Source organism: Hyaena hyaena, unplaced genomic scaffold (assembly GCF_003009895.1).
Source record: "Hyaena hyaena isolate Hyena2069 unplaced genomic scaffold, ASM300989v1 scaffold_1867, whole genome shotgun sequence".
In the NCBI taxonomy this organism is placed as follows: Eukaryota; Metazoa; Chordata; class Mammalia; order Carnivora; family Hyaenidae; genus Hyaena; species Hyaena hyaena.
In genome coordinates this window covers 18,438-45,389 of record NW_024082498.1, presented here as the reverse complement: position 1 = coordinate 45,389, position 26,952 = coordinate 18,438, and the positions used below count along the sequence as shown (strand labels likewise).

General features: G+C 49.6%; 1 protein-coding gene across 2 annotated transcripts in view; it reads left to right on the top strand.

Moving 5' to 3' along the window:
- The window catches only part of VAV1 (vav guanine nucleotide exchange factor 1), a 47,538-nt gene extending 36,391 nt beyond the window's left edge, over window positions 1-11,147 (top strand). Inside the window, exons 22-27 of one of the 2 annotated variants that reach the window (XM_039225020.1) lie at window positions 757-788; window positions 3,570-3,686; window positions 5,258-5,345; window positions 7,095-7,209; window positions 8,496-8,644; window positions 10,839-11,147. In XM_039225020.1, the coding sequence (XP_039080951.1) occupies window positions 757-788; window positions 3,570-3,686; window positions 5,258-5,345; window positions 7,095-7,209; window positions 8,496-8,644; window positions 10,839-10,892 (555 nt within the window). In that variant the 3' untranslated portion in view covers window positions 10,893-11,147. Of the gene's footprint in view, window positions 1-756; window positions 789-3,569; window positions 3,687-5,257; window positions 5,346-7,094; window positions 7,210-8,492; window positions 8,645-10,838 lie in introns of both variants that reach the window. The other variant, XM_039225019.1, reaches the window with a different exon arrangement.
- Window positions 11,148-26,952: the final 15,805 nt, after the last annotated feature.

Here is a 26,952-nt window from a genome sequence, read left to right as displayed (position 1 = left end):
GTACTCGATCTCACGACCCTGGGGTCATGAACTGAGCCGAAATCAGGAGTCAGATGCTCAAACAATTAAGCCACCCAGATGCCCATATTTTTAATTTTTGAAGACCCACCATCTGTTTTCCTTAGCAGCTGTACCATTTCACATTTCTGCCAGTAATGCAATAAGGTTTCCAATTTCCCTATATCCTTCCCAACACTTGTTATTGTTCCGTTTTTGTTTTTGTTTGTTTTTTTCTTTTTTACAATAGCCACCCTAATGTGGTGAACGTGTGTACTTTTACCTTCATTTAGACCAGGGGTTGGGCTTTCTGTAAATAGATAAAATCGATTTTCATGTTGGCAGGTCAGATGCTCTCTTTTGTGACTTCTCACCTCTGCCAAAGTAGTGCAAAAGCAGCTACAGACGATGTGTGAATGAGTGAGCATGGCCATTACACTGAATTTCTGGGCCTTGTCACGTGCCTTTCACCCCATCTTCACATGCCGGGCAACATTATTCTTCCTTTGACTTTTGTCAACCATTTAAAAATGTAAAATCCGTTCTGAACTTGAGGGTCACGCTAAAACAGTGGCTGGACAACCCTGATTGGAAGGGGACCGGTGTCTCCCATTAGATGCTGAGGCTGTGTCTCCAGTGCCTGATATATAATGGGCACTCCGTGAATGAAGGCAGAGAGAATGAGGGAATGGCTGAAATACCTGCCATCTGTTGCTAACCTGGGCTCTTTACCCTAAGTCTCAGTCTCTGTGTCCCCAGGGCCCCCCTCAGGACCTGACTGTTCATCTCTGGTGAGTGGAACTACCTTTCTTATTTTCAGCCGGGGCCCTCTGGGGTGGGTTCCCCGGCTGGGCACGGAAGGGGCCTCCAAACCAAATATCTTACTCAGCTTTTGAACCCTGGGCATTGACTGCTGGATCGAGCCCTGGGTCCAGGGCTGCTGAGGAGCCGGCAAACAAAAGCAGGTCCCTGACTTTGGGAGATTAGGGTCTCACTGGAAGGAAAATGAGGGAGGTGATGTTAATAGCAGCCCATCGCCCCTGTTTTTTTTAAACACCTAGCCTGTTTTGTTTTTTTTTTAATGTTTATTTTTGAGAGAGGGAGACAGAGCATGATGGGGGAGGGACAGAGAGAGAGGGAGACACAGAATCCGAAGCAGGCTCCAGGCTCCGAGCTGTCAGCATAGAACCTGACGCGGGGCTCAAACCCACAAACCACAAGATCATGACCTGAGCCGAAGTCAGACGTTGAACTGAGCCCCCAAGGAGCCCCCTTCACCCCCGTTTTTTGAGCACCTGTTGCACGTAGAGCAGTGAGGGATGAATGTTTACAGTGTTACTTCCAGATCCCACTGATGGGGCTCAAATCCTGAGTCCAACATTTCCCAACTGTGTGACCTTGGGCCAGTAAGTCAACCTCTCTGTGCTTCAGCTTTCCTTTCTGGAAAATAGATTAATACCAACATCTGCTTCATAGGGCTGTTACCTGCGAAGGGCTTAGTCCTGTGCCTGGCACACAGAAGCATTTTATTATCCGTTATTCGATTCGGTCTATTATTATTGTGGCCATCTTGTTATGATGACCTTTCATCAATTCTAAAAGGTACCTTTTTTTTTATGATTTAACATCTCTCACATTGGAATGGCTCTTACAGTCAATGGAATATCAATGTTCTGCCTACTTTTATAAGTAGTAGTTTTTATTTCATATCAGCCGGTGAAAGAACAGTGCATTTACGATCACTGGCTTCCTAGGTGATGCAACCCCGGGACCATTTTTATAGCTGCTATTTCAGTATTATAATGAGCACATTGAATTTTCATATCAGCCCCTTGCTACAACTCTTCCCTTTTGGGAAAGAATGAGGAAACCTAGGCCCAGAGAAGGGGAAGTGACTTGTTCAATGTCACACAGTGAGGAAGGGACAGAGGTGGGACGGAGCCCGACCCCAGAGCCCGACCTTGCTGCCTCATGAAAGTCATGGTGCCAAGTACATATGAGGTGCACCAGCCACGTTTGGTCAGGAAGGTCCTCGGCGGAGGGTAGTTTGATCTTCCTTTTTTCAAAGAGGAAATTGGGGCTCTGAGTGGCAAAATCAGTTCCCAGGGTCCCAGAGCAGACAAGTAGCAGAGCCGGGATTCAGACCCAGGCTCTGCCCTCCCCTGCTGGGGTGCGGTCACCAGGCCTGGAAGGGTGTGAGGAGGCCCCCGGCCCCCACCTCTAAGCCCTTCCTGTCTGTGGACGTGCCTGTTCTGGACGTTTCACACCCACAGACCACACACGGAGTGGCCTTTTGTGTCTGGTTCTCTTCTCTGAGCATCCTGTGTTTGGGATCCATCCGCGGGGCAGCTCCTCGCTCCCTTTCCGGCTGCTTTTGGCAATCATTTCGATTTTTTAAGGTATCGCATCAAAATACCCCTTACTTCATTTGCTGGCATTTGTCTTGCTGGTGGAGTATTTGGGCTCCCTCTTCACAGTTGGTACCGAAGGAGTGTCTCACTCTCTTGGCCCAGATTCTGTCCTGGTGACCACAGAGATGGGCGAACAGAGATGGATGCGGTAAACTTGTGTGTCCGAGTCACGCCAAGTTCCAGATTAAAGGGGAAACAACCACTTTTCTATTCTCACACTCTCAGCCGAATGTGTGGGTTTCCCCCCACATCCAAGCAATTCTGTAATCCCCCCGGCTCAGCCGCCTGTCGAGGATTCAGTTCATTCCCGGCACGGCCCACCTGGAGAGGATGGCAGACCCCACAGCTTAGGGGTCGGTTCCCGGGAGACTGCCCGTCTCCAGTCCCACCGAGCAGCTGCAAATTGGAGGTGCCCACAGCCCCGTCCCCGGTGTGGACAGTGTGCGAACACAAACCGCCAGAACGCAGGAGGACGGGTTACTTAGGAGATGACCAGTTCACTACAGAAGGGCATGTCAGGGAGCAGAGCTCCCGTCCCCTCCAAGGCCCTTCTAGTGGAACTGACAGTCAGTCAGAGAGACACGACACAGACTAAGGAGAAAAGTCCAGCTGAGTTTTGTATGTGCGGCGAAACCACACAGACATGGAAATCCCAAGACAGCCGGGCAAACGGAGGCATACGTGTCGTTCTGAACTAAGGAGAGGGGGCAGGGGTCTGGGACTTCAAAGGGAAGGAATGCCCTTCTCTGGAAGATGAAGAAGAGAAAATCTTTGGTGCACATTGTTTGCTGGGCCCCTCAAGCCATGGGTCACAGAGGATTTGCTCAAACAGGACTTGCTAGGTTTCTGTGTCCACGGCACTTCGTTCATAGACCAACGCATGTGTCTGTGACAGCTCTTTGCCCTGAGCATCTCCTCTGTCTGAGTTCTTTTTGGGCATTTTTTTTTTTGGGGGGGGGAGGGTAAAGGGTTTTGATTGTGTTTTAACCCAAAAGAGTCTTCACACCAAAGTGGCCCATTTTGAAGCAGCCTGTCCTGGGACTGTCACCTACTTACAAATCACAAGGATGGCGGGGGTGGGGGGTGGGGGAGAGTGGCCTCAATATGGTGCCGTGGGGCATGGCGGCTAGGTGGACCTCTCTCCCTGCTGTGTCCTGACAGGTACGCTGGCCCCATGGAGCGCGCCGGGGCAGAAAGTATCCTCACCAACCGCTCGGATGGGACGTTCTTGGTGCGGCAGAGGGTGAAGGACTCCGCGGAATTTGCCATCAGCATTAAGTAACTCCTCACCCCCCGCCCTCAACCCCGTGATCTGGGTGCTGGATGGAGGAGCCTGGGAGGACGGGAATGTACTGCCCTGACAGCCATCTCTCACTGAGCCCTGCGGCGTCCTGGGTGTTTTTATCCATCTTCTTCCTTTTACTTGACTGACAGCCTACAAGAAAAAGACATTTAGCACATCCTATCAAGAGTCAGAAATGCCATCTAGACCCAAGGCTCACGGGTCCCTTTGCTCATGCCGGTCTGTTGTACACAGTTTCTCACTCACGATGACTCGTTTCCTTGTCGGTTTTGTAATTTTGTCTTTTTTTTTTTTTAAGTTTATTTATTGAGGCGGGGAGAGGAGCTGAGCGAGAGAGGGAGAGAGAGAATCCCAAGCAGGCTTCACGCTGTCAGCACAGAGCCCAATGTGGGGCTCGATCCCACAAACTGTGAGATCATGACCTGAGCCAAAATCAAGAGTCGGACACTTAACCGACTGAGTCCCCCAGGCACCCCTGAAATTTTGTCTTGTGATCTTGGGTGGGGCTTTCCCGGTGGGAATCTTGTGCTGCTTGGGTCTGCAGAGATTTTGCATTTGCTTCTGTTGGGATCACCAACAGGTAAATTTATTTTTAGGTTAATTCATTAGTTTCCCAGACTGTACATGTGGTTTCAGTTCAAACCCCAAAACCTGCATGAATGAGGGCAGGTGTGAGGTTCTGAATTCGCAAGGGTGATTTTTCTGTGTTGAGTATGAGACAGACCTTTCTTATTGACTCCCTGTGCAATGGGTGGTTTTTCTAGAAGATGTAGCATTTGAAAGTCCAGGGTTATGGGGTGTGGGCGGGTCTCACCGCTAACTCTCCACCTCCATGGACCCAGTAACTCATCCCATGTCTCTGTGGGGTCATCAAGGCATAAGATACTTGGTGACCAAGATCAGCAAACCCTGTAGGGTAGCAGTTCATGCAATCAGCTTGGTTTTTAGTTTCAACCTCGTTTCTGGCACCTGGGAATTTCCCTTACTTTTTTGAGAGCTCAGCATTTTTCCCCCCTCATCATTTCTGGTTTTCTATAGTCAGATTTTCGTTGTTGTTGTTGTTGTCATCTAGTTTTCTGTGTTGGCAGATGTGAGTATCGCTTCCATGCCCCTACTGGTCTGTGGTCCACCATGTTGGTGGAAATGGGTCTCTTTTCCCATCCTGTAGATTCTCGGTCCTTCGTCCTGGGGGAAGGACAGATCTCATCCTCTCTGTTATACAACGTGGCTTTCTTTACAAGATCTTTGTGACTTCTCAACAACCCTCTGAATCAGGGAAGGTGATTCCTATATACAGAGGAAGAAATGAAGACTGAGAGCAGCAGAGGGCCCAGGGAAGGGATCCCGTTGGGGCAGCAGAAGACAGCTTCTTCAGTCTTTGGGCTTCAGTGGTCTCTCCCTCCCTGGAGTTGTCAAGATTGCGTCTTCCATGGTTGGGGGTGTGTAGCCTGGGGCTGAGACCCAGCAGGGGACGGATGAGTTTGAGTTCCCATCCTCAGGGCCCATCCCTCAGTGACAACCCCGGCCTCTCTCTCACTTCTTCCAGGTTTAATGTTGAGGTCAAACACATTAAAATCATGACAGCAGAAGGATTGTACCGGATTACAGAGAAGAAGGCTTTCCGGGGGCTTACGGTAAGGGCCAATCTACCCTAACCCCAGCCTCCCAGCATCTAGGCAGGGCCCTCCCTGAAACTCTGGCACCCCCCTCCCCCTTCACACACTCAGAGAAGCCTCTCAGAATACACTGTAGAGCAATTGGCTTTCAACTCATTCCCCTCATGGCCGATGATGATGATGATGGTGATGATGAATAGCAATGAGCATTTACTGAGCACATGCCGTAGAGAGGACCCCAGTGAATCCCCTTAAGTTGCTGTGGGACATTCCATTCCACACGCAGGTGAACTGATGTTCTGTCCTTACCTCGTATCACAGAAGAGCCTTGCTCTTCTTTCAAGGCTTAGCTTTGCCTCATATATTCAACGATCTTTTTACTGAGAATTCAAATGCCTGCCAAGTGTTTCTGTTTATGTTTGGTGCCTTGTAATTTTGGACAATCTTTTAGACATTTTAAGCCCCTGGGTCTAAGACGCATGGATCTTACCTACGGTCAGTGGATCCCAAAGGAGCCTTGGTCCCTCTGGAAGAACATCTCGAGTTTTGCACGCACCTGCATGTGTTTTTCTTGGAGGCGAGAGTCTCAAGATTTCATTCGATCCTCAGATGGATCCTTATCTGCCTAAAAGGCTAGGGACTGTTCATTTATTCCACAATTTTTTTTCCTCCTAAAATTGTTCCTGAAGATTTTTCTCCTCATTTTTTTTATTTCTGAAAAGTTTCCAAAAAGTTACTGCAATAGTGAGATGAACATCTGTGAATCTTTCGTGTGGATTTGCTAATTGTTAATATTCTACCTCTTTTATGCCCTCTCTGTGAATCCCTCCCCCCACTACACACATTTATTCTGCTGTATATGAGTAAGTTGCAGATGTCAAGACCCTTCATCCAAAAATACTTTAGCTTGAATATCCATAAGAGCAAAGACAGTCTTGTACCTCATCACCGGATCATTATCATGCCCAGGAAGTTGAGCATTGGTGCAAAATTATCATGTAATATACGGTCCATTTTCCAAACTCCCTGATTGCCCAAATAAATCTTTTATAGCTCTTTTTTTCCTCCAGGATATGATCAAGAATCACACATTGCATTTAGCTTATATCTCCTTAGTCTCTTTTCATTTGTGATAGTTTCCAGTCTTTCTAAATTTTTTTTTTTTTACTTTCATGATACTGGCATTTTTGGAATCTATAACTCCAAACCATGAGACGTTTTATTCTGTCTTAGCTACTATATTCTACTGCCCCTTCCCCAAGAGGACTCTGTTCTGGATCTGCCCTTTTCCAGATGTGAGCCCCTGGACAAGGAACTTGGGTTCTCTGTGACTCAATTTCTTCATTTTTAAAATGGAGGAGTCATGAATGTATTCACCTTTCATGGTTATTAGGATGTATGATTGCACACTGACGAGCACATGGTAGGTGTTCAATAATAATTAATTATAAAAGTAAGACTCTTGACATCCACAGGGGGGTTGATTTTGGTGAGCTGGTGATCAGGCAAGTTGGTTATTTGGTAAATTTGTTATGAAGTGAATTGGCCATTGAGAGAACTGGCTTTAGGCAGTGTGATCTCTTCCCCATAAAACGGTCCTGGTTGGCCAGGAAGGGAATGAGCTCCCCATCATGGTCAACAGTCCATGCTAGGAGTCACTTGCCAGGGAGGACAGAGGGGGAGGACTTAGCTATTCCTCGTTCCAGCCCTGGCCCCTCACGGGCTGGCCCACTGGCAGGCAGGACATCCTTCCCACTGTCCTTCCAGGAGCTGGTGGAGTTTTACCAGCAGAATTCCCTGAAGGATTGCTTCAAGTCACTGGACACCACCTTGCAGTTCCCCTTCAAGGAGCCCGAGAAGAGAGCCATCAGCAAACCACCAGGTAGAGGTCTCAGGCTGGGGGCCTGCAGCCCCTGCTCCTCCCTGTTGTAGAGGGCAGGTTGGGGCGCTATGGACATGCCTGTGGGCGTGCAGAGGTCAGCTCTGTTCAACAGAGGGAACTCCTTCTCACACTAGCCTGTCCCTTTGCTCTTAAGGTGTTCATTTGCTTGGGTGGGAAGGTGGGGTGGAGGTGACTTTTGTATTTGGGGAGATGAAGAGACCAGGAACCACCAGAGTCCTCACCTGCACCTTGTAAGCCCATATTTTTGTATCTATATAACCTTCTCCCACAAAAAGGCGAGAGCTTCAGCACACCCTTCTCTCTCCTTGGCCTCTCTCACCCATGGGTTCAATGACATTATATGGGATGTTGGATACAGTTCGCTATGAATTAAAATAATTATGACATATGTTTAAGGAATTCTTTCTTAATGATTGCATTTGACTTCTCAAATACAGTATCAAGAATTATTTGATCTGCATCTGTATTTCTTGTTTTCCACATTTTTCTTTATTTTTTACAATTCCTTACTCTGATTCAAATTTCATTTTGCTGGAGTGCATCCTGAAGTACATTTTTCAGAAAAGACACATGGCTGTCTACACAGGCAGCAGTGGTGCAGCTTTGGGATACTTATACATCCAGATTTTTTTTTAAAGAGGGATTTAAAAATTAATTATTGTTAAAATATGACATTTTTGAAAAAGCAACATCAACCTAACATCAGGACTTCAATCCTTATTGTAGGATCCGCATCACCCAATGAAATAAATGTTTGTATCTGTCTGCACATTGCCAATTTGCCCCAATGTATATATGGATCTCAACACACTTGCAGAAATACTACGAATTAATTTTACATTCTACATGTTGCTTAATATTTTACTAGGAAAAGTTTTCTGTGTCTTTTCCGCCTCCTGTTTATCTTTCTTCTATTCCTCCTCTTTTTCTGCCTTTGGTCCTCTTCAGGGTAATTAATATTAACAGCCTAAAATGAATTTTTCCATATCTTTCCTCTGTTTCTCTCATTATAAACATAGAGAAACCATTTTAAAAAATGCATAAATGGCATTATTTTCTAAATTTGATACTGGTTGGGCTGGAAAGATGATTCTAGAAGTATAATTGTGTCCCCTCAGAGCACAGGGAACCTAATACTCTGCACAAAGAAGCAGTAAGGGACTCTTCATCCTTGTGTTACCTTCCAGAGAGCAGACTGTCCCCAGATGGCAGGTGGGCATCTGCTCCAGGCCCATTGTCCACCTCTGCTCTTCCCTACACAGCAGGAAGCACCAAATATTTTGGCACAGCCAAAGCACGCTATGACTTCTGTGCCCGGGACCGATCGGAGCTGTCCCTGAAGGAGGGTGACATCATCAAGATCCTTAACAAGAAGGGGCAGCAAGGCTGGTGGCGAGGGGAGATCTATGGCCGGGTGAGTTGGGGTGTAGCTTGGCCGCTTGGGGAAGGGGCATGGGGGTGAGGCCATAGCGCAAGTGTACTGGAATTGTGGAATGGAGCAGGTGGGGAGGGGCTCATGTGGAGGGCTTCCCTGGTCAGAGGGGAGGAAAGGACATAGCGATTTCATTCATTTATGTAACTTGCATTTATTTGCTGAGCACCTACTATGTATTGGGCATTCTTCTGGGTGCTGAGGAGACAAAAATGAGTGCGGTACAGTCACTGCCCTCATGAAACTCATAGTCTAGTGAAGACAATAGACTTGTAACCAAGCAGGTACAACGCTGAGTGGTCAGGGTTGAGATGGAGAATCACAGGGCAGGATGGGAGCTGGTCAGAGACACTTCTGAGAAGCCAAGGCTTTCCCTGAAGGATGAGTAACATTAGCCAAGTGAGAGGGTCATACAGGCGGTGGTGGGAAGTATTCCAGGCAGAGAGACTAGCATGTGAAAGGCCCTGAGGTGAGAGGGTAGTTGGCATGTTTGGGGGACACGGAGGGAGAGATTTTTGTCTATCTTGTTAACTACAGTGTCACCACTGCCTGAACGGTGCCTGACACATAAATATTGAATGCATGAAGAGGTATAACTGGAACTGACCACTTTTGCCTTTTGTGCTTTTTTTGCCTGCTTGATTTCAGACTGTCAGGAGGGACCTCTAACAAACAAAAAAGTCTGTTTCTACCTGGTTCTTATTATTTGTCTCACAAAGGCAGACAGTCTTCTTTATTTTATCCATGAATTAATTCCTAGTCTCTATAATACTGCCTTGCTTGTAATGGTTTCTCAAAAATATTTGTTGAATGGAGATAAGGACATTGGTCAGGAGCTTATGTTTTACCAGGGGGGAACATACGTGAAAAAACAGCCTGGATATTGCTTAGGTGAGCAGTTTTTTGTTAAGAATTGTGGAAGGTAAGTTCAGTGTGCAGCGGAGGACAATTGGGTTTGAGAGAACATTTTGGGTCTGGGCTATAATCAATTCATCTACTCACCCATCCATCCACCCATCCATCTACCCACCCATCCATTCATCCACCACCCATGCACCCACCCACCCTTGCACCCACCCACCCATGCACCCATCCATCCATCCATCCATCCACCCATCCATCCATTCATTCATCCACCCACCCATCCATCCATCCGTCTACCCACCCACCCATCCATCCATCCATCCACCCACCCACCCATCCATCCATCCATCCCTCCATCCCTCCATCCCTCCCTCCATCCCTCCATCCCTCCATCCCTCCATCCCTCCATCCCTCCATCCACCCACCCACCCATCCATCCACCCATCCATCCACAAACCCATCCACCCACCCATCCATCCATCCGTCTACCCATCCATGCAGCACCCATCCATCCCTCCATCCATCCCTCCATCCATCCATCCACACATCCATTCATCCACCCACCCATGCACCCACCCACCCTTGCACCCATCCATCCATCCATCCATCCATCCATCCATCCATCCATCCTTTTAAGAAATATTTATTGGGGCACCTGAGTGGCTCAGTCGGTTAAGCGTCCCGCTTCAGCTCAGGTCATGATCTCACAGTCTGTGAGTTCGATCCCTGCATCAGGCTTTGTGCTGTCAGAGCCTGGACCCTGCTTTGGATTCTGTGTCTCCCTCTCTCTCTGCATCTCCCCCATTCATGCTCTGTCTCTCTCTGTCTTAAAAATGAATAAATGTTAAAAAGTTTTAAAAAATATTTACTAAGCATCTCCTGTGTGCCAGGAACTATTGTAGGCTCTTGGGAATCTAATGAATAAAATAGACGGGAGTCTTTGCCCATGAGGAGCTTGTGTGGTGGGGGGGGGGTTTGGGGACAGACAACAGGCTCATAAATAAGTAACATATATAATCAACAGGATGCTGACAAGTGCTGTGGAGAAAAATAAAGCAGAGAATAGAGATAAGGAGTGTTGAGGTGGGTGGGGTTTCCAATTTTAAACGAGGTGGTCGGGAAGACCTCATGAATGAGGTGACGTATGACAGAGAACTCTCTGGAAGGCAGGGTGAGGGGGGTCGGCCATGTGTACCTTTGGGGGATGTACTTTCTGAGGTAGAAGGTGTGGCAGGTGCAAAGGTCCTGAGGTGAGAGGGAGCAGCAGGGAACGTGCAGAGACTATCCTGACCACTTCCTCCTCTCTTTCCAGGTTGGCTGGTTCCCCTCCAACTATGTGGAGGAGGATTACTCCGAATACTGCTGAGCTTTGGCACATTGGCCAGAAGAGGAAAGACTCCAGGCTCTGAGCCCGGGACGAGCAGGAGGCAGGGCCAGGGGCTGTGACAGGTCCCGGCGGGCTGAGCATCTGGGATGGACGGTGGAGGGCCGGCGTCCAGCTGGCAGAGCCCCTGGGACCGGTGTTCTGCCAGGGTTAATTTATAACACACCAATTTCCCCTTGGGGCCCCTCGAGAAGGCAGGGCTCAAGGCAACGGCTTTTAATAAATTGATGAAAGGAAGGGCTGCCTTCGTTCAGGACGACCTGCGTGGGGAAGGGTGGGAGAGGACATGGGGCCCCGACGAAAGCCCTCCCCCCGTCCCTCCTTCTAGCTTCATCTTCTTCCTGTGCCTTTAAAATAAGACCCGAGGAAGGAAATGGGACCCCCATGAGGCAGGAACGAAATTTACACTCAGATTCCAGATCACAAGAGCTGTGACTCTGCTTTGGTTTTTCTTCTCTGTGCTAGACGTTCTCTACTCTCCGATTCTGCTAAGAGGTGGAGGCTTCATGTTAGTCAGTTTCTCCCAAGATCGGGTTTAAATTCCAGGTGCTTTGGCACCGGGGCGTTGGGGAGACAGCTGGTGCTTGGTGGTTACCCGTCACACTGCCATCTGCAGGCAGAGCTCTCCTCGCACTTGCTTCGCCTCTGTTTCCCCCACGTCTTCTGTGTCCCTCTTGGCCAGTGCATGACACCTGGCTGCTTGTCCCGAAATGCTGAGTGGGACCCCCATACTTCTTGTCTTACTGGCAACAGCTCCGGCTCTTACCCTGGTGTCATTAATCACGACCCTTTTCATTCTTCAGTGTCCTAGTTTGGGTGATACACCATACAGGCTCTGTCTTAGGTTGGGCTTTTCCAGAAGCAGAGCCTGAGACAAGGATTTGGGTGCACGAAGCTAATCTGGGAGGTGATCCCAGGACACAGCCAGAAGAGAGCGAGAAGGGAGAGGGAAGGAGGCAGTACAGGGAGCCCCGCTGAGCAGGTGGCAACTGTGGGCAGTGGGGGCTCATTCTACTGGGGACCCTGGAGGTCCCTATAGACCCTGCTTTGCAGTTGAAGGGCAAAGGGAGCTGGGATATGTGTTCACCCACTCCTATCAGTCACTGACTGGGAGCAGCTTGTGTGGAGGCTGTACGTGCTCCAGTGGCTGGAGGCCCACGGGTGTTTCTGGAGCTGCTGACCTGCTGGGTATTGTCAGTACTGAGGACCTATGGGTGGGGGGCTCACCTCTTTGCACTCACCCCTACCCAACGAATGCTGCCATTTGCAGGGTATGGGAACCTCTGCGGAGCTTGTAAACCCTGGGCTCCCCAGGGCTCCAGGGAGCCTTCTTCCTCTCCTATCACCCTGAGGCTGTGTAAGGTGGGGTATGTGGGTGGGACACAGGGATGCTTCTCTGCACCTGTTTCCTCTCCTCCACCGTGGAGAGCCGTGAGCCATCTTGTTGCAGGAAAAGTTCCTTCAGCCTGATGAACGCCCTTCCACATACATGGCCAGATTTGCTTTCCTTTTTACTTAATAGATTTATTTTTTTTTAATTGTGGCAACATTTACACAGCATAAAATTAACCACCCTAACCAGTTGTACGTGTACCGTCCCGTGCTGTGCTGTATGTTGCTTGTTCAAGGAATCTCTGGGACTTTTCATCTTGCAAAATGAAAACCCCGTCCCCGTTAAGAAAAAAACTCCCTGGTCCTTCCTCGCTCTGGCCCCTGGCACCGGCTATGGCCAGATTTTTATCAGGAATCCTTTGGGGCTTGGATTTTTGAGGCTCAAAAGACAAGATGCAAATCTTTTTTTTTTTTTGTAACTCTCCTGAAGTTTGCAGAAATACCCCTTTGGAGACAAAAAGATTGTGGCCAGGACTCGGGAAGGGCCATGGGCTATATGCTAACTGGGGGGAGACTAGTTAACACTTCTAAATATTACCCTCCCCCCCCACCCCACACAGTAATAACAGAGGCAGCCTGCCTGTCAAGGAGGCAAGGTGGCCTGGTGCCAAGCTGCTTCATGGCCGGGACTCCAGGAAGATCCTAGGGTCAGTTTTGCTCCTGGAAAATAAGCTGTAACGCTCTGGGAAAGTGACTTCACTTCTCCAAACCAGAGGCAGATGAGAAATCACCTGCCCGAGGTGCCGAGTTGGCCGGCGCCTGAGTGCGAAGCCACCCTCTTCCCCATCGCTCTGTCAGTTCCCCGGTTCTGTTCTCAACCAGAGGAGGCCAGGGCCCAGAGAGCACCTGTGCACACCTGGCCGGGTGCAGGATCCGGACGCCAGAGTCTGGAAGTATCTTCCATGTTTGAAGGACCACGGAGCTGGAGGGGGCATTGGAGTCACAGAGGTCGGGGACTATGTGGGGGTTCCCTGCCCGCCCCCAGGACTCACCCCCTGAGTCACGCCATGAGTTTGCCTAAGGCTTGCGGTGGCTACCTGGGCTCACAGTGGTGTTGAGGAGGTTGAGGTTATGGACTTGATCTTGGAGACCTAAGCATCACCGTCCTCCAGCCCCAGGCGGAGCCTTGACCCCAGCGATGCCTTGGGCTCTCACCCCAGACTGGGGGGGTCCTTCCAGTGCAAGGTGTAAAGTCAGTCACATGAGGCTAAGTGTTTTATAGTAACATGTGACTCTCTGATCTCCATGTCTTACAAACAACCCCTTAACGTGTTAGCTTCAACTATGCTGAAGAAGTTTCTGGAAGGAGAAGACACACCAGGCTCAGGATACACAAGGCTTGTGGCAGAAAGAAGAGACAGATGGCAGGAAGACTCAGTGGCTCTCAAAGTCTCTTCTGGAGAATGGCATAAGCACTTCCTCTCACATCGCACTGGCTGAAGCAGTCGAACGCAAAGAGTAGCATCGACGGGGCAGGAATGTTTAATCCTCACACAGAGAGACGTGGGAGCACTTGGAGCAAAGCCAGAATCAACCAGAGAGAGGCCTTTAAATCATTCATTCATAGATTCATCCACTCGTGTTTGTGATAAGCAGTTCATGACACCAGCTGTTATTACCAACCTGCACCCCCTCCGAAATCAGGGGTTGACGTCCTAAGCAGGACCTCAGAATGTGGCTGTATTTGGAGAGAAAGTGCTTATAGTGGTGATTGAATCAAAACAAGGTCATTAGGGTGGAATGTGACTGGACAGACAGACAAGGATCGTCTGTGAGCCGAGGAGAGCAGCTCCAGAAAGGACGGAAGCAGCGGACATTCCATCCCGGGCCCCTGGCCTCTGTGGTACAAGCTGGCCTCTCTGTGGCACTTGGTTATGGCAGCCCGAGCAGACGCCTACATCAGCTCTGTGCCCTGTGACTGCATCGGGCACAGACCTGCCTGCAAAGTGCATACGATCTAATGGGGACTCTTAACAATCAACTAGGTGATGGGAACACACAGCGGCGAGTTTCGTATTGAAGGATGCAAGGGGTGATGAGAAAAGAAACAGATTCCTCAAACCCCGGTCTTGGGTTGAGGGGATGGTCAAGGAGGGCTTCTTGAGGGGGGAACATCTAGGGTGGTACCTGAACATGAGCTGGATCATTTAAGAAAAATGCAGGGACATTTTTTAGGGGGAGGTGCACGTGAGGGTGTGTTTTGTGGGTTCTGGGAACTGGTTGACTTTCTTAGACAGGAAGGGAGAAAAGAGGCTGGAGTTAAGTGTCAAACTGAGCCCAGGTCAGGCCCAGCGCAGGACCTACCTTCTCACGTGTCCCCCAGAGGGACCAGGAAAGGAGAGGCTGGGGCTGGCTTCCCGAAGGCACCTGCTGCAGGAGGCTGCTTCTTGCTGGTGTGGAGATGATGAGGGGCCTCAGGTGAGCCCTGGAGGGGCCCGCCAATGGTTGGGGAGCTGGGTTCAAGGGCTGCTTGAGGTTAAAGGAGCCCCCCCGATGCCCTGGTTCTCTGATGCCAGCAGTCAATTGCATCTGGCTTCCTGGGGATGCATACGCACACACACTTGTGCATGAGTGCGTGCGTGCACACGCGCGCACACTCACACACACACACACACTATCGGCTTGTTTGGGCTGCTGTAACAAAGGACATGAACTTGGTGGCTTAAACAACAGAAACTTATTGTCTCATTCTGGAGGCCAGAAGTCCAAGATCAAGGGGATTGGCAAGGCTGTGCTCCATCTGTGATGCCCGAGAAGGATCTGTTCCTGCCGCCTCTCTGAGCTTCTGGAAGCTTCTTGGCTCATGGCAGCACAAGTCCGAGTTCACATGCCATCCTCCCTGTGTGCATGTCTGTGTCAAGGTTCTCTTTCTTGTAAGGACACCAGTCAGACTGGATTAGCGCCCCCCCAACCCCCTCCAGAATGACCTCAGCTTAACTCACTGTATCCACAAAGACCCTGTTTCCAAATAAGGTCACGTTCTGAGGCACTAGGGGCTCAGGGCTTTAACAGGGGAGTTTTGAGAGGCTGCAGTTCAGTCTGTATCACACGCGTAATGTGCACATGAAGACCCTCGTAAAGAAACCTCCCGGCAACGGGACAGACACACACACAGGAGGTCACGGAGGAACAGCCCCCACGTCCGCACAAACGGCCAAATACACCGACCAAGCCTGGCAGGCGGACGCAAGACGGACACAGGCAGACACAAAGGCTTTGCCACAGACGACTGCACACAGACGTGGTAATACTCCCACCCTCCAATAGGCTCACAGACCCCAGACCCAAATACCCCTCCTGCAAACTCATCAACAACAGACTGAAGAATAAACACACACACACACACACACACACACACACACAGATACAAAACTGCCGCCACCCCCGCCCACAGGCAGCCCCATATGCACACACACGTGTGCGTATAGGAAGCTGGTGTGTCCAGACGTGGAGACATACATGAGGCTCAGCCACCACCCTTCCAAGGCCGCCTCCATGCAAACCCTGAAAACACCCTCAAATACACTCGTTCATGCGCCCTGTCCTGGCGACTTACAGACTCAGGTGAAGACATCCACACGTGAAGCTGGTGGAGACAGACTTCAAACACAGACAGACAGAGAGCCGCTGGATCAGACAGAAATGCTTAAAAACTCTCAGACACACAACCTGAAGGCATGTCCACAGCAGACGGCCCCAAATTAGAGCCGAGCTTGCCCCCTGGTGGACAGTAGCGGTAGTGCCCCGACCTGCTCTGCTGATCTTGGTCCCTGCTTGGGGACGAGAGGAGAGAGCAGGAAGAGTGTGTGTGTGTGTGTGTGTGTGTGTGCGCGCGCGTGCATGTATGTGTGTGGATGTGTGTGTATCTCTGTGTGTTTGTGTCTCTGTGTATGTCTGTGTAAGTGTGAGCGCGTCTGGGTGTGCGCATGTGTGTGCATGTGTGTTTTTATGTCCCTGTGTATATCTGTGTGTCTGCATGTGTGTATCTGTGTTTGTGTGTGTCTGTGAGTGTGTGTCTGCGTATGTCTGTCTCTGTGTGTGTTTGTGTGTCTGTGTGTGACTATCTGTCTGTGAGTGTGTGTCTGTGTGTCTGGTTCTGTGTGTGTGTGTGTCTGCGTGTGTCTGTCTCTGTGTGTGTTTGTGTTTCTGTGTGTGACCATGTGTCTGTGTGTGTCTGGGTCTGTGTGTGTGTGTGTGTCTGTGTGTATCTGCACACGTGTGCTTATCCACAAGCCCAGATCTGGGCACCAGAAAGGGCTCCTGATGCTTTTAGCTTCACAGCTGATCAGCATCATCAGCAAACCCACAGGGAAGGACGTGTCCGGAGGGACCCACACAGGTCTCAGCCCCAGGGATCCCTGGAAACAAGCACTCCCAGCCCCAGAGGCCAGAGTAGGGGAAGAGGGAGAAATACAGTTGGAAGGGCCTAGAGGGGCAAGAAGTTTCCCAGAAGGGGGGTTGGATCTGGGGTCTCTGAGGGATAAGTTCATGTTTATACGATTAGGAAGGTGGTGAGATGTGTTGTAGGTGGAGGGAACTTTACTGTGGTCTCAAGGCCCTTCCGTTTCTTTCATCCTTTCCAGAGGCTGCCACTTGGGCTGCTGAGTCAGTACCTTGTTGTCTTCTGGAAGACAGATCCTTAATGTAAAGGAATGACTCTCTAATGGTGGAAGTTCAACGAAGTCAGCTATGGGGCAGATTTCCTTTCTTCTTCTTAAAACTAGTTTATTGAGGTCTGATCAATACCTTAAAAGCTGTACATGTTGAATGTATATATCACAACGAGTTTGGGGAAACTCAGTTTCTACCTGTGGAATCATCAACAATATCAAGGACATAAACATATCCATCACCTCCCAAAGTTTCTTCCTGCAGGAGATTTCCATGGAGGCCCCATCAGATTACATGGGGGGGATTTACTCCAAGACAGCCTTTCCCCAGGACCCAGAATGCTGTGTTTCCTTGGCGTTGAAGACTGAGAAGTCAGGTCACAATCTATCTCCCCTGTGTCCTCAGGCACCAAGCTGACGCTATGTGCTGCCCTCTAGTGGCCGTCGTTTATTTGACTTCAGCCCGCAAAGATTACTGCTTAGACTCTTCCATTAAATGACTAGACTTTAAGGGCAGAATTGAAGTCAGCCGTGTAAGTCTGGGCTTTAAGCTACAGGAGACGGGGTGGGACACGGAGTAAGGGGCTTTCATCTCGGGTGCCGGGATAGCACTTGCCGATTTCTATGGTGTAAATACACCTGCCATGGCTCAAGTCATTGGTACCATCACCTCTTCCGTTTCCAGTCTCCGTTTCTTTTTCTTTTACAATCTTTATTCATTTATTTTGAGAGAGGGAGAGCGAGACAGAGAGGGAGACAGAGAATCCCAAGCAGGCTCCATGCTGTCAGCGCAAAGCTTGATTCAGGCTTCGATCCCATGAACTGTGAGATCAGGACCTGAGCTGGAATCAAGAGTCAGACGCTTACCCAACTGAGTCGCCCAGGCACCCCGAGTACCAGCCTCCCCCATGTTTGATCCATTCAGGAAAAGCACAGATGGACATCAGACAGCCCTGGCATCAGGCTGGATCCATAGTATGTCCACGGGGTTCATATAATCCGCACATCCCTTCCTGCCCAGGACACAGTGGCCTCTGGGGGGGGGACGGGGGGGGGGGAGGGGGAAGCTGAGCCAAGAGGTGGAGTCGGCTTGAGTTTGGAGATCAGCTCCGTGGCGGGGGGGACTGCCTCCGTCACACCTGAGCTGAGGCCGGGATTCCTGGAGAGACTGCACGCAAGGAAAAGTGTGTTTCTGGGAGAGGAAAGGCTCCCAGGAGCCCAGCTGAGTCAATGCCCTACATTTTCCGGAAGAAAAATGCTTTTGTCCAAAGGAATGACTGACTCATGGTGGAATTTCAGGCAACCAAGTCAGGCATGGGACAGGTTTTTTCCTGTCTTTAGTTTTTAAAAAAATTTTTAAAACATTTTTTAACATTTATTTATTTTTGAGAAAGAGAATAAGCATGGGAGGGGCAGAGAGAGAGGGAGACACAGAATCCAAAGCAGGCTCCAGGCTGTCAGCACAGAGCCCGCCCCAGGGCTCGAACCCACAAGCCGTGAGATCATCACCTGAGCCAAAGTAGGATGCTTAACCGACTGAACCACCCAGGTGCTCCTCTCTCTTTAGTTTTTTAGATCACTTTATTGAGATCTGAAGAATGAGCTTGGTGAGATCAAGAATTTTTAAAGAATTAGTAAAAATTATGCCCCCCTGCAAGAGCTTCCTAAGGTAGCCCCTGCCGGCCTGCTCCACGTCTTTGTGAAGATTAGGGCAAGGTGCGGCCCACCTCAGCAGGTGCAGGTGCGCTCCCAGGGTGGTCCGCTATGCGCGCGCTGAGCTCTGGCCTTCCCTTCAGCCAGGCACCAGGCACGGAAACACTGGCGTCCTGTGAGGGGCAGAAAAAAAAAAATCCTGTTTTGACCACAGTCCTCTTAGGCCACCACTTCTTACATTCTTGGAGATTCACTTCCCCCAAACTCTCCCCCCGGTTTGCCTGGGTTCCCGGGCCCCGTGTTTGGGGAACAAATATGATGGCTTATTGCTTCGCCAAAGCTTCTGACTTCCACATCCCACTTCTGGTTTTACTTCTGGCAGCATCCGAAGGAAACCCGGCGAAAGATCCCTCTGGCTGTTCTGCCCTCGGGAGATGCAACGCTAACAGAAATGAGGGGGGGGGGGAGGTTCTGCAGAAACTGCGAGGGGTGGGGGTGGGGGTATGAACACTCGCAGACGCCAGGTCTTCGCTCCTAAGGGGCTGGAATTGGTCAGTCCCTGCGCGCTCCCACGACGGCCTTCTTTGGGTGACAAACTCTGGGTGCGGATGGATGCCCGAGAAACAGTGCTCATCGGGTCAGAGTGCCGTTAGGAAACAGAAGCTGCGCCCACTGGGTTGTTTCATGGTTAATTTTTGAGGAAGTATAGATTTAGATTGTTTTTTTTAGCTTTCTAGGTTAAATGTGTCCATCGCTGTGACATGATATGACCTCTATAGGAAAATAAATGTCAGAGGCCACACCCACCACGGAAACTCAGAATGCATGTCCTTTGGTCGCTTTGTAGAATAGCATAAAATAATTCGGTTCCTTTCCATCGATGTGCGATCAAATACTTGGGTGGGATCGTGGGTACTCTTTATTTTGGGGTCAATTCTCTAACTCGATCAAGCAGTGATTTATGTACAAAAAACTGCTTCCTTTCGCGGTGTAAAATTTGATGAGTTTTGAAAGCCTCTGCTGGAGATGCAGAGCGTTTCCATCATCTGCCTAACTTTCCTTAAGTCTTCTGTTCTCCCTCCCTCCCTCTCTCCAGTCCTGGCCCCAGGATTCATCCCCCTTCCCTCCACCAAAGATATGTGGTTTGCATTTTCTAGAATATCCTGTTGTTGGACTTTGTGATGGTTAACTTTATGAGTCTGCTCGGCTAGAGTATGGTGAGCAGTTGTGTGGTCAAACACCAGTCTAGAGGCTGCTGTGAAGCTATTTATTTGTTTGTTTGTTTTTGAGAGAGAGAGAGAGAGAGAGAGAGAGAGAATCCTGGTACAGGGCTCAATTTCACCACCCTGAGATCATGACCTGAGCCAAAAATCAAGAGTCAGACACATAACTGACTGAGCCACCCAGGTGCCTTTGAAGGTATTTTAAAGATGTGATTACCATTGAGATGGGCCAACTTTGAGAAAAGCAGCTGACCCTCCATAATGCAGGTGGGTCTTGTTTAATCAGTTGAAGTTCTTAAGAACAAAGTTTTCCAAGAAAGAATGGATTCTGCTTCCAGACTGCAACATGGAAATCTAGAAATTCTGCCTGAGTTTCCATCCTTTGGACTCAAGACAGTAGCATCAACTCTGACCTGGGTCCCCAGTCTAATGGCTTGACCTATGGATTTTGGACTTGGAATCCCTTAGAATCCCTCCCTCCCTTTGCTTTGGCTTCTCTAGAAAGCTCTAATACAGAATTCTTTGAGTATTTGCTCTTTTGTGTTCTTTATGTCTGACTTCTTTTCCTGAGCATAAGGTCTTTGAGATTCATCCACCTTTTTGAGGGGCTCAGTGGTTCCTGTTTTCCTTCCACAGATTCAGCACCTGTCAGTGGACATCGGGACTCTGTCCAGAGTTCAGAAATTGTGACTGAGGCAGCTGCAAACATTTGTGGAGAAATCCTTATGTGGATATATGCTTTTATTTCTCTTGGACAAGCACTGTATTGTCCGGTAATCCCACTTCTGGGTATATAACCATAGGAAATCAAGACTCAATATCAAAAAGATAATCTGTATATCCATGTTCGTTTTAGGATTGCTCACAATAATAGCCAAGACATGGAAACAATTTAAGTGCCCATCAGTGGATGAATGCAAAAGAACACGTCACACACACACACAGTGGAATATTACTTAGGAGAAAAAAGAAAATCCTGCCATTTGCAGCAACAAGGATGGAACTTGAGGGCCTTATATTAAGTGAAATAAGGCCAACAGAGAAAGATAAATACTGTTATGATCTCGCTCATATGTGGGATCTAAAAAAGTAGAATGAGTAGAAACAGAATACAATTGTCACTACCAGAGACGCCTGGGTGACTCAGTCCATTAAGCCTCTAACTTTGGCTCAGGTCATGATCTCAACCCAGGGTTCGTGGGTTCAAACCCTGCGATGGGCTCTGTGCTGACAGCTCAGAGCCTGGAGCCTCCTTTGGATTCTGTGTCTCCCTCTCTCTCTCTGCCTTTCCCCCACTCGTGATCTGTCTCTCTCTCCCTCTCAAAAATAAATTAACATTAAAATATTTTTAAAGGATAGTCATTACCAGGAGTGGGGGTGGGGCAATGGGGAGACACTAGTTGAAAGGCACAACCTTGCCGTTAGAAGACACGTAAGTATAACTTCCGGGAACCCCTGCACAGCTGCCGTGATTATAGTCAACAAAGTGGCAAAGACACTAGACCTCACATGTTCTCACTGGAAAAAAGAAGTGGTAATTATTTGACCTGACGGAGGGGTTAGGTGATGCTGTGGCGGCCATCAGGTTGCCAATTAGAAACATCAGATCGACACATTGTACACCTTAAGCCTAAAAAGATACGGAAACATTTCCGTTCTAGTTGGCACGCAGTCATGACTCCAAGCCACCTGCATAGCCAGCCTTTACCGGCAGGCATCCCGTGATCTGGCTGCTGATGGATTAGTGCTGGTGCCAGAGGTGGCCCCTGGATCTTAGGCTCACAGCCAGTGTCCAATCTGAGTGGTCAGTGTCCTGCGTAGGCCACGCATCTGGTCCTTTGGACATCACCGTGTAGGAGCGCTGATGGCACCGACCATCGCTGGTCCTCGCCAGGTGCAATGACCTCACTGGGGGGGCTGATCACCCCAGGCCCTGTGGGCGTTAATGTATGACGCGGATGCAGGGAGCCTTGCTCTGACCTTCCCTAAAGTGATACACAGAAGGCCCCAATTTAGGTAATGACCTCGTGACCTCAGCACCAGTCCCCTTGCCCCGTAAAAGCCGGGGATTACTTCAGGACCGGGTGGAGGGTAGCTGCGGGGGAATGGCCGTGTGCCCGCCGGACCCTCACACACCCGATGCCTCCGTCCGTAAGACAGCCTCGACACAATTCCGCGTCAGCCCTCTGCAGTGGCTTCCTTGGGTGTCTTCTGGGTCTGGAGGATACATTACTGACCCTCCTCCATGTTCTAATGCACCTGTTTAGAAAAATGTTCGCATAGTTGGCCCTTGTTTGGAGTCTGGGCGCTTGGACCCTCTTAGGAGGATTCTCAGGCATGGGGGTTTGCTGGGGCGGGCGTTGGGCGGAGGTGAAGGAGGGTGGCCTGGTAGGAGGGAGGAATAGAGCTGAGCATGTGTAACTGCCTTTTTTTTTTTTTAACCCAGGATCGTGTTCTGGTGGAGCTGAAGAATGGAACCAAAGGGCAAGGTTATGGGCAGCAGAGGCACCAAGTGTATTAGGGTGAGAATGAATCAAAAGGAAAAGACTCCTGTGACCTGGGGGCAGGGGGAGGGGCTCCTTAAGGAGGAGGCCTGTTTAGGCAATCATCCAATATATCAGGAGGGAGTTTATCAGCCTAGTTAGTGACCAAACACACTTCTTTTTTTTTTTTTTAATATATTTTTTTTTTATTTATTTCTAGGAGAGAGAGAGATAGCGTGAGCAGGGGAGGGTCAGAGAGAGAGGGAGTCACAGACTGAAACAGGCTCCAGGCTCCGAGCTGGCAGTCAGCACAGAGCCCGACGCGGGGCTCGAACCCACGAACCGCGAGATCATGACCTAAGCGAAAGTCGGACGCTTAACCGACTAAGCCACCCAGGCGCCCCCAAACACACTTCTGCAAGAGGGCCTTAGATTGGGGTCCTTAATTTGGGCAATTCAGGGATGCACCTATTTATTCTGTTTCCTGCAGAAGAGAGAACTTCAGTAGTCAGGAGGGGACACTGGTGAAAAAGAGTAAAGATAGAAATGCATCATGGTCTAAGCGACATTCCAAAACACATAGTCCTTATAGCTGACTTCCCTAGGAAATGGTTCCCGGTGGGGGGAGGGGAGGGGAGGCTGATTCAATCCGGTCCTGGCTTCCACCAGCTCTGAGCAGAGGTCTCATGGCCAGAAGCAACTAGACCAGAGATATGGAGGGGCTCACATTAGACCAATGAGGAGGAAACCTCACCTGGGAGTCTTACGTTTCACGGCCGTTCTGGTGACTTAAGACAGACAACTTTGTATAAGAATTGGAATGAAGAGGGGCGCCTGGGTGGCTTAGTCGGTTAAGTGTCCGACTTTCACTTAGATCGTGATCTCGCGGTTCGTGGGTTCGAGCCCCGCGTCGGGCTCTGTGCTGACTGCCAGCTCAGAGCCTGGAGCCTGTTTCAGAGTCTGTGACTCCCTCTCTCTCTGACCCTCCCCTGCTCACGCTCTCTCTTTCTCTCCTAGAAATAAATAAAACATTAAAAAAAAAAGAATTGGAATAAAGAGAGGGCATCAGCTTTCTGGGTCTTATTACCAGTCTGGCCAGGGCCTCTAACTTTCTGCCTTTTCTCCTCCTCATAGAGTAGCCATGGGCTAGAGGCTTGCAGCTTGAGCAGTCGACATGAAAGTGTTCCACTAAGACCATACTCCTCGAAAGGGCCCTGAAATGAGAGTAACGAAGGAGAAGAAAAAGTACTCGCCAGGTTTGCCCCGGGGCTCAGATTCCCGATGAAAAGACTCTTATGCCCACATAAGGGCACCAAAATTATGCAGCGGGACATGTGAGCAAATGGCCAAGAAAGAATTCTTGAGACCTCTTTGGTGCAGAAAGGTGATTTAATTCTAGCATGGAGATGGGAGCCGTGAGCAGAAAGAGCTGCACTGGGGTTGTGAGGAGTGACCGATTATACACTTGGGGGTTAAGGATTGCGTAAGTCTCTAAGAAGTTTGGAAGCAAGGCTTTTGGAACCTCGAGGGGCTTGCTACTGTTAAGATAAGGTTACTTTTAGTCTTTAATAAAACAAAACACAAAGGCAGTAAGACAGCCCTGAGTCCCTCTAGGAAGGTCACACTGTGCATGTTTCAGGTGCGGGCGGAAAAGCTCGAAGAAGATTTAATTTAAGCTGCATTTCTCTTGCCTTTGCCCCTTCAGAAGGAGTTGGAATCTAGCCTCAGCCTGATCCCATGGGGAATCTGGAGCCTAAGGGATGCCCTGCATTGATCTCACCGAGGGGCTGGGCTTTTGCAGCTCTGTCACTATGGGCTGGGTTATGTCAGACTTTGTGCAGGTACAAGGCCAGAGGGAGTGGGGAGCTGTTCGCAGGCAGCACTCACAGCTGCTAAAGGAGGTTGTAGGGCATCGCCAGTGCCCACCAGGAGGGCTTTAGCTGGTCTAGGATGACTAAGTTTTTGGGGGGATGGGAGAAATGAGGCCAGTGGGGGAGACCAGTATAAGACTAGGTAGGGTCTTGAGTACCCTGTTAGTGAGCGTGGAGTTCCTCCTGAAGGTAATAGGGAGCCCTGGGAGGCTTGAGAGTATAGGCTGTTCCTATGGTAGCCCCGCCACATTCAGGAGGTAACATACTCCACGTTAGCAGGAACAATGCCTCTGGGGTTCTTCTAAGCTGATTTCTTCAATCTTGAATGTCCCCTGTTTTCTCCTCTGCTGGGAAAGACCTATGGGGTCAGGCTTACACAAGTCATGTGGGTAGAAACTACATTTCCTCTACCCCCATCCTTCCTCTTCTCCCTCTGAGGCTGTCCCCAGACCTGGAGGATCTCTCTGAAGTGCAGATTGCATAGCCTTGGTCAACTGTTTGGGGTTTAATAAAGGGTGCCTGGCATCTTGTGTTCCTCCATCCCCGACCAGGATCCCAGACCCCATCTGTCAGTAGAATAATGAGGCTCCCCCAACATCCCCTCCCCCCACTGCCACCTTATCCACATCCAAATCCTTTTAATCTGTGATTACTGTTTACACAGTAAACTGGGGCTTTGCAGTCAGGATTAAGTTAAGGATCTCAAGATGGGGGATTATTCAGGATAGTCTGGACAAGTGGATATAATGCAATCACAAGGGCCCTTTTAAGAGGGAGGGAGGAAGGTCAGAGACCATGAAAGAGGTAGAGGGAGGGAGGGGGTTCAGAAGATGCTCTACTGCTGGCTGTGAAGACAGAGGAAGGGACCTTGAGACGAGGGATGGGGAAGACTCCAGAGGCTGAAAAAGACAAGGAATAGATTTCCCCTTGAGCCTCTAGAAGGAATGTGGCTCCGTTGACATCTTGATTTCAGGCCCCTAAGACTCCCTTGGGATTCTGACTTCCAGACTTGCAATGTAATTTATCTGTGTCATTTCAAGCAGCTGTTTGTGTGCTTTGCTATGGTGGGGGTGGGGTGGGGCAGAGAAGTCACATGGCCTCGCCCCCCCCATTCTGAATGTTAACTACTTTTGTTTCAGACTCCCCCCACCCCCACAGGCGTTCCCCAGTTCTGCTGTTCTGGCTTCCTGACTTCCTCTCTGTCCCCATAGCCCCTGCCCTAGACCAGGCCATCTCACTTTTCTCTCCTCTGGATGCAGCCCCAGCCTTCCCAGGGGAGGGGGCTCCTGCTGGGTCCAGGGCATGGCTAATGTAAAGCCCCAGTCTGCCCCTCAGCCTTGCTGAAATTCCTTCTGATGCCCTGAGGATCAAGTCCAAACTCACCTACTTTAGAAGGTTTTGCATGAAAGGATCTTTGCTGACTTCTCCTGTTCAGACATTCGCTGGTACAAGGGCTCCTATGAGTAGCCATGACAATCTAGTATAACAAGAGAATAATGACAGTAATACCAGCAAATTTTACTAAGCATTTAATCTGTGCCAGACATGATTTTGTGCTTTCATTACATTAAACCTCAAACCCTGTGAAGCTGGTGTTGTCCTCCTTTTGCTAATGGGGAAAATTGCTTCTAGGTAGACCAGTTGTCTCTGTCTGCATACCCTTCCACTCCAACATTGGAAGATTTAGACAACAAGGTTGTATTTTCTTATAGTTTCTGAGGGTCTGGGAATCTGGAGGTGGCTCAGCTGGGTGGTTCTGGATCAGGGTTCCCCCAGGAGGTCCCAGGCAAGCCATTGACCACAAACCTCATTTCCTCCTCATGCTGGGTGGCTGGCTTCCCCTGGTGAATGATCCCACAAGGAGAGAGCAAGTAGGAAGCCACAGTGATTCTCTCACCTCAGATGCTTCAGATGCCACAGTATCACACGCTCCTTGTCCTGTTGAAGAAGTCCAGCGCACACCCAAGGAGAGCTCTCCCTCTTGAAGGGAAGAGTATCAAAGAACCTGTGAATGGGAGTTAAAGCCACTGCATTTCTCTGTCTGCCTCTAGTGTCCACACTCTGGATGCACGGAACAAGGGTTAGAGAGGAACATGCAAGTCCCAGAAATTGCACCCAGTTGGCGGTATTGCCCTACCTTATAGCACACCCTCCTCAGCGATCCTTTGGGTCATGGCCTGATGTTATCCTCATTCTCCAGATGAAGAAATTGAGACCCAGAGAGGCAAGTGACTTGCCAAAGTCACTATGAGAACACATTGGAGTCGGGACTTGATCCTAGGTCTGATTCTAGCTCTTGTGGCTGTCATACCAACGCTTGAGTTTTTCCTGCACGCCAGGCTTTGTTGTAGACACGTCACGTGTGCCTGCTCCTCAGATGTACACATTAGCCCTACGAAGTGGAGTCTATGATTATTGGGCCCACTTTACCAATGGGAATGTTGAGGCACAGAGAGATTAAGAACATGACTAGCAAGCAGAGGATATGGGATTCGAACTCCTGGTGATTTGGCTCTAGAGTCTGTTTATCCCCCAGGGCTTCTCTGCAACACAACACACCTCTTGTTTATCTTCTTCCTTGGAGCTTGCTGTGTTTCTGCAGCCTCACTGGCCAGGGTCCCTGATGCACATATAGTGGGCTGTTGATGAGTCTTCTCAGTGATCATACCTCCAAGGGGGGTACTTTGCTTTGCATGGAGCAAATGGGAGAATGCAGAAACACATGGCGCTTTTCTTCCCAAGAATGTGGGATTGTCTTTTGTGCCTCATTTTTAGCCTGTGGTAGATGCTTTTGGTGCCAACACACACCC